General features: G+C 42.4%; 1 protein-coding gene across 1 annotated transcript; it reads right to left on the bottom strand.

Annotated features, from left to right (window-relative positions):
• Nucleotides 1-346: 346 nt before the first annotated feature.
• Nucleotides 347-7261, bottom strand: LOC110449288 (complement C1q tumor necrosis factor-related protein 2-like). The gene is made up of 4 exons (XM_021496061.1): nucleotides 7145-7261; nucleotides 6000-6192; nucleotides 1028-1242; nucleotides 347-574 (listed from the first exon to the last, which is right to left on the bottom strand). The coding sequence occupies exons 1-4, from the start codon at nucleotides 7187-7189 to the stop codon at nucleotides 392-394; spliced, it is 636 nt and encodes a 211-aa protein (XP_021351736.1). The 5' UTR covers nucleotides 7190-7261; the 3' UTR covers nucleotides 347-391.
• Nucleotides 7262-7504: the final 243 nt, after the last annotated feature.

Raw genomic sequence — 7504 nt, forward strand, 5'->3', positions numbered from 1 at the left:
GACATGAGAGAGGAAATCGGCTGAGTAATTGTGTGTTAGACTTTGTTTTTTCTCCTTTTTTATTCATAAAACTGTCTTTTTTTATTCGAGCTTTAGAGTAATTTGTTTTAAGTATTGTTGTAGTTGATGTTGATAATGTTAATTTATGAAGAAGTCGATAGCACGATAGTGATATTTGAAGGAACACAAAAGCAGACGAGGACATTGTAAATGGACGGTAGAGTAACCTCCCTTTACCCAATTCTGTAATTTCAAATTAAATAGATTAACCTGGTTGGCTCCTTGCAATTTACAAATTCCGTTGGAACTGTCAATGTGTACATTGCACAAAAGAAAACCCACATGCTTCATTTGAGGTCACATTTATTACGTTATCGACTTTTATTTAAGTTCAGCCCGTAACGAAGAACCCGGAGAGAGCGCTCATCGAGGCCATTACTTCTGCTCCTTTTGAGCTTTGGTCGACTACAACCATCACCGTGTCTCCCTCGTTCATGTGCAGAATGGCGGTACCGGTCGCCATGCTGCTGTCAACAGCGTCGCCTGCTATGGTTCGTCCGGTCACGAAGTCATTCTGCGGTAAGAAACCTAAAATCAATTTCAGAATTGAAACATATATAATAAAAGAAGGACATATTATGGCACGTGCCCCGTCCGGGCTGGAACTGACACCCAAGGGGACCAGACCGTCTAATACTCACAGCTCTCATCACTACACAATCTCCGTCCTGTACGGTTTCGATGTTGCAGTGGTCAACAGCCCGATGTTAACGTTCTCGACACTGTCATAGTGACCAATCGTCTATTGACGTTATGACCACCTGACCCACTACTTATAGATATAGACATGGATACAAGTCGTACAAATATAATAACATATTTCACACGGTTCATATATTTGACATTCGAATCCGAAGGTTTCTTTCTTGTCCCTCAGTAAGAAACGATTAGAAATATTAGAATGTAGTTTAAGATGAAAAAGAGCGAATACTTATGGTAAGTCACCGATCATGATAAATTTACATACATGCATTAATGTCGCGAATAGGTATTGTCCGTAGTTGGTGGCGACGGTCCACGAGAATGAGTAGACTCCCGGCACTTTAGCGGTGAACTTGCCATCATTAGGGTTGTAGTTCGCCGTCAAATCCAGTGTTTCCCGGTCAAACAGTACTGGACGCTTGGCTTCCGGGTTGAAGACATTCTGGCTCAGACTTACGTAAAAGGCAGCGGGAATCAGTACTGTTATGTCACAAAACTAAGTGGTCAAGCCTCGCCATTTATTACCCAAGATAAACCACATATATATTTCTTTAACATATTTGATGTGTAATCTATAACATTTCTAGGCTGTTTAGTGTATAATTTATTACATTTGTAGATTGCCTGATTTGTAATTCATAACATTTGTAGATTATCTGATTTGTAATTTATAACATTTGTAGATTATCTGATGTAAAATTTATAACATTTGTAGATTATCTGATGTAAAATTTATAACATTTGTAGATTATCTGATGTAAAATTTATAACATTTGTAGATTGCCTGATTTGTAATTTATAACATTTGTAGATTGCCTGATGTAAAATTTATAACATTTGTAGATTATCTGATGTAAACTTTATAACATTTGTAAATTGTCTGATGTAAAATTTATAACATTTCGAGACTGATTGGTGTATAATTTATAGTATTTGTAGTTTGTTTTATTTATTGTTTTTATTTTATCTAATTGTTCACCTTGCATTCTACTGCGTGTTATCGTATAAGGCCCCTCATGTAGCCTCCTTACACAACGGGGCGATTTCTTTTGTTTCATTTAGTAAAAGAGCTTTTAGAAAAACGAAACATGATCTGCTATCCCGATTACAACACTTTGCTATTAATCCAATCTTATATTTCAGGTCTTTGGTAGCACCCGACAAACTAGATTACAAAGTTGCCGCTGTTTTACCGCAATATTGATTTCAATACGTGAAACAACCTGATTTAGGGACACAACGATATGTCACAGAACCAGAATTAGGGATACATAACGATACGTCACAGAACCAGAATAAGGGACACATAACGATATGTCACAGAACCCGATTTGGGGACACATAACGATACGTCACAGAACCCGATTTGGTGAAACATAACGATATGTCACAGAACCAGATTGTGGGACACATAACGATACGTCACAGAACCCGATTGTGGGACATAACGATACGTCACAAAACCCGATTGTGGGACACATAACGATATGTCACAAAACCCGATTTGGGGAAACATAACGATATGTCACAGAAGCCGATTGTGGGACACATAACGATACGTCACAGAACCCGATTGTGGGACACATAACGATACGTCACAGAACCCGATTGGGGGACATAACGATACGTCACAAAACCCGATTGTGGGACACATAACGATACATCACAAAACCCGATTTGGGGTAACATAACGATACGTCACAGAACCCGATTGTGGGACACATAACGATACGTCACAAAACCCGATTTGAGGACACATAACGATACGACACAGAACCATAATTAGGGACACATAACGATACGACACAGAACCCGACTGTGGGACAAATAATGATACGTCACAGAACCAGAATTAGGGACACATAATGATACGTCACAGAACCCGATTTGGGGAAACATAACGATACGTCACAGAACCCGACTGTGGGACAAATAACGATACGTCACAGAACCCGATTTGGGGACACATAACGATACGTCACAGAACCCGATTGTGGGACACATAACGATACGTCACAGAACCTGATTGTGGGACACATAACGATACGAAACAGAACCCGATTTGGGGAAACATAACGATACGTCACAGAACCCGATTGTGGGACACATAACGATACGTCACAATCCTGATTTGGGGACACATAACTATACGTCACAGAACCCGATTGTGGTACACATAACGATACGACACAGAACCCGATTGTGGGACACATAACGATACGACACAGAACCCGATTTAGGGAAACATAACGATACGTCACAGAACCCGTTTTGAGGACACATAACGATACGTCAAAGAACCTGATTTGAGGACACATAACGATACGTCACAGAACCTGATTCGAGGACACATAACGATACGTCACAGAACCTGATTTGAGGACACATAACGATACGTCACAGAACCCGATTTGGGGACACATAACGATACGTCACAGAACCTGATTTGAGGACACATAACGATACGTCACAGCACCCGATTATGGGAAAAATAATGATACGTCACCGAACCCGATTATGGGAAAAATAATGATACGTCACAGAACCCGATTTGAGGTCACATAATGATACGTCACAGAACCCGACTTGAGGACACATAACGATACGTCTCAGAACCCGATTTGAGGGCACATAATGATACGTCATAGAAACCGACTTGAGGAAACATAACGATACGTCACAGAACCCGATTATGGGACACATAATGATACGTCACAGAACCCGATTTGGGGAAACATAACGATATGTCACATAACCTGATTTGGGGACACATAACGATACGTCACAGAACCCGATTATGGGAAAAATAATGATACGTCACAGAACCCGACTTGATGACACATAACGATACGTCACAGATCCCGATTATGGGACACATAACGGTACCTCACAGAACCCGATTATGGGAAAAATAATGATACGTCACAGAACCCGACTTGATGACACATAACGATACGTCACAGATCCCGATTATGGGACACATAACGGTACCTCACAGAACCCGATTATGGGAAACATAACGATACGTCACAGAACCCGATTTGGGGAAACTTAACGATACGTCACATAACCCGATTATGGGACACATAACGATACGTCACAGAACCCGATTATGGGACACATAACGATACGTCACAGAACCCGATTTGGGGACACATAAGGATACGTCACAGAACCCGATTTGAGGACACATAACGATAGGTCAGAGAACCCGATTTGGGGACACATAAGGATACGTCACAGAACCCGATTTGAGGACACATAACGATACGTCACAGAACCCGATTTGAGGACACATAACGATACGTCACAGAACCCGATTTGAGGACACATAACGATACGTCACAGAACCCGATTTTGGGACACATAACGATACGTCACAGAACCCGATTTGGGGAAACATAACGATATGTCACATAACCTGATTTGGGGACACATAACGATACGTCACAGAACCCGATTGTGGGACACATAACGATACGTCACAGAACCCGATTGTGGGACACATAACGATACGTCACAGAACCCGACTTGAGGACACATAACGATACGTCACAGAACCCGATTTGAGGGCACATAATGATACGTCATAGAAACCGACTTGAGGACACATAACGATACGTCACAGAACCCGATTTGGGGAAACATAACGATACGTCACAGAACCCGATTTGGGGAAACTTAACGATACGTCACATAACCCGATTTTGGGACACATAACGATACGTCACAGAACCCGATTATGGGACACATAACGATACGTCACAGAACCCGATTTGGGGAAACATAACGATACGTCACATAACCTGATTTGGGGACACATAACGATACGTCACAGAACCCGATTTGGGGACACATAGCGAAACGTCTGTTTCCGACCTCATCGAGCCGTGACGTCTGGGAAAAGGTAACGACCTAATGTAAATATGTGTACATAACAGTTACAGTGTCATGTATCCCCTGTATCCCCCTGTATCCCCCTGTATCCCCTGTATCCCCTGTATCCCCTGTATCCATTTGGGGACACATAACGATACGTCACAGAACCTGATTTGGGGACACATAACGATACGTCACAGAACCCGATTTGAGGACACATAACGATACGTCACAGAACCCGATTGTGGGACACATAGCGATACGTCACAGAACCCGATTTGGGGAAACATAACGATACGTCACATAACCTGATTTGGGGACACATAACGACACGTCACAGAACCCGATTTGGGGACACATAGCGAAACGTCTGTTTCCGACCTCATCGAGCCGTGACGTCTGGGAAAAGGGAACGACCTAATGTAAATATGTGTACATAACAGTTACAGTGTCATGTATCCCCTGTATCCCCCTGTATCCCCCTGTATCCCATGTATCCCCTGTATCCCCTGTATCCCCCGTATCCCCCTGTACCCCCTGGATCCCCTGTATCCCCTGTATCCCCCTGTATCCCCCTGTATCCCCTGTATCCCCTGTATCCCCCTGTAACCCCTGTATCCCCTGTATCCCCTGTATCCCCCTGTAACCCCTGTATCCCCTGTATCCCCTGTATCCCCTGTTTCCCCTGGAACCCCCTGTATCCCCATGTATCCCATGTATCCCCTGTATCCCCTGTATCCCCTGTACCCCCTGTATCCCCCGTATCCCCTGTATCCCCCTGTATCCCCATGTATCCCCTGTATCCCCTGTATCCCCTTTATCCCCTGTATCCCCCGTATCCCCCTGTATCCCCTGTATCCCCTTTATCCCCTGTATCCCCCGTATCCCCCTGTATTCCCTGTATCCCCTGTATCCCCTGTATCCCCTGTTTCCCCTGGAACCCCCTGTATCCCCATGTATCCCATGTATCCCCTGAATCCCCTGTATCCCCTGTATCCCCCGTATCCCCCTGTACCCCCTGGATCCCCTGTATCCCCTGTATCCCCCTGTATCCCCATGTATCCCCTGTATCCCCTGTATCCCCTGTATCCCCCTGTATCCCCATGTATCCCATGTATCCCCTGTATCCTCCCCCTGTATCCCCATCCCCGTATCCCCCTGTATCCCCTGTATCCCCTGTATCCCCCTGTATCCCCATGTATCCCCTGTATCCCCTGTATCCCCTGTATCCCCCTGTATCCCCCTGTATCCCTTGTATCCCCCTGTATCCCCCTTAGCAATAATTCAATACATATATTACCTTCCTGGATAATTATCAATTTTAAATACATTTTAAGAAATATATAATATAACTGTACTTGGTGGTGATAGTTTAGCTTGCTCCCTCTCGAGGTTAGTAAGTTGTTGGCGACACATCATCAACATTTTGTCAGTTTCTAACAGGGATCTCTGCGCATCCTTCACCAGAGCGAACAGCTCGCGTATGGCTTCTCTGTCTTCAGTCGTGCTTGAGTTGTTGCATCTCCGTGGTATTTCGTTTGTCAGACTCACCTAGAAATGCGTAAATCTTGTATTGCATAGTGTTTTATTAAAGTTCGTTGACTTTTAACAAATCATAATTTGACTTACACTGTGTTAGTATTTTCGCTACGAGTCAAATACACACTTTATCAAAAATATTTGGTTGTAAGTAATCGAAACCTTAATATCATGTTCGCCTCCAGTATTCATTTCCGTCCTAGTGTCAAACGCTATTGTCACTGTGTACGTGTATGTAGGATACATCAAAAGCAAAACTGATAATCAATTGTTTCTGAAAATTGCAAAACGAAAGCAAAACAAAACGAAAGCGCCTGATCGCTAATCTTCTTTTCCGCGAAACGAAACCTGTTCCTGTGTTCATTATGTTTCGTTTTTTTCCTTTGAATATATCGTTTCATGAAAAATATGTTCAAATAATATTTCGATTCGTAGAATACAGAGTCAATCAATGCAGATTATATCTCGTTCCATTTTGTTCCGTTTCGTCCAGTTTCAAATTAATTTCGTTTCGCAATTCACAGGGACCCGATAACTTCCAATGTAGCATAGATGGTATTTTTGACAGCGTGAAAGACAGAACAAACTAACAGGAAAAGATATAAACGTTCTAATTAACAGCTAAGGTCATATGGGAGCGAGAGTCTAGAGACACCCTGGAAAGGAAGAGTATGAGAGTGAGAGAAATGTTTTCGAAAAAGTGGCGACAAAATTGACAAGCAGCGACATACTGCAGGCGTCTCGAACCTGACCGGGGTATATTGTATATAGGGAATGATATGTGATTTATATCTTATACAAACGTACATTATTGAATTAATGCAATATATTACATTTACGTAATACTCACATAGTATACGAGTGTGTATGGTGTGGGTTTGTGTATTAAGTCCTATATGGTCTATTGTATGTTTACATATGTAGTTCGGGATTAGAACTTAGCATTATTTCAATGACTTCTTACCTGTGAAATCGTCAAAACGACAAAAAGAGGTATTAGGAGCTCCATATCTCAGTGATCCGTCGTGTTCCGCCCACCTCGCTACAGTTGTAACTATTAAGTCATCTCTGTTAGATAACGTAGAGCTATCAGTATCATGTTATGTCAGATAAGTTTATGTTTGTACCCATTGATAACGTAATCATGTTCACCCTCAACAACGCAGAATGCTTGACTGCTAGTATTTTTTATTTTTTTAAACGCTTGTTTATGAAAAGAGTTATTCGAGCGAATCGAAGTATTTCTATCCCCTAACTTTCTTTTTGTACCTTGCTTTAAGCGCATGCATTTAAGTTCTCACACACGCTCACAAACAGGTGACTG

Source organism: Mizuhopecten yessoensis, unplaced genomic scaffold, assembly GCF_002113885.1.
Source record: "Mizuhopecten yessoensis strain PY_sf001 unplaced genomic scaffold, ASM211388v2 scaffold443, whole genome shotgun sequence".
In the NCBI taxonomy this organism is placed as follows: domain Eukaryota; kingdom Metazoa; phylum Mollusca; class Bivalvia; order Pectinida; family Pectinidae; genus Mizuhopecten; species Mizuhopecten yessoensis.

Excerpts from the sequence above, each read along its gene's own strand:
- LOC110449288 (XM_021496061.1), bottom strand. The coding sequence starts at position 7,189 with ATGGAGCTCCTAATACCTCTTTTTGTCGTTTTGACGATTTCACAG. Across the intron at positions 6,193-7,144 it reads TCGTTTTGACGATTTCACAG|GTGAGTCTGACAAACGAAAT; the intron begins GTAAGAAGTCAT and ends ACGCATTTCTAG. Across the intron at positions 1,243-5,999 it reads AGCTAAACTATCACCACCAA|TACTGATTCCCGCTGCCTTT; the intron begins GTACAGTTATAT and ends GTGACATAACAG.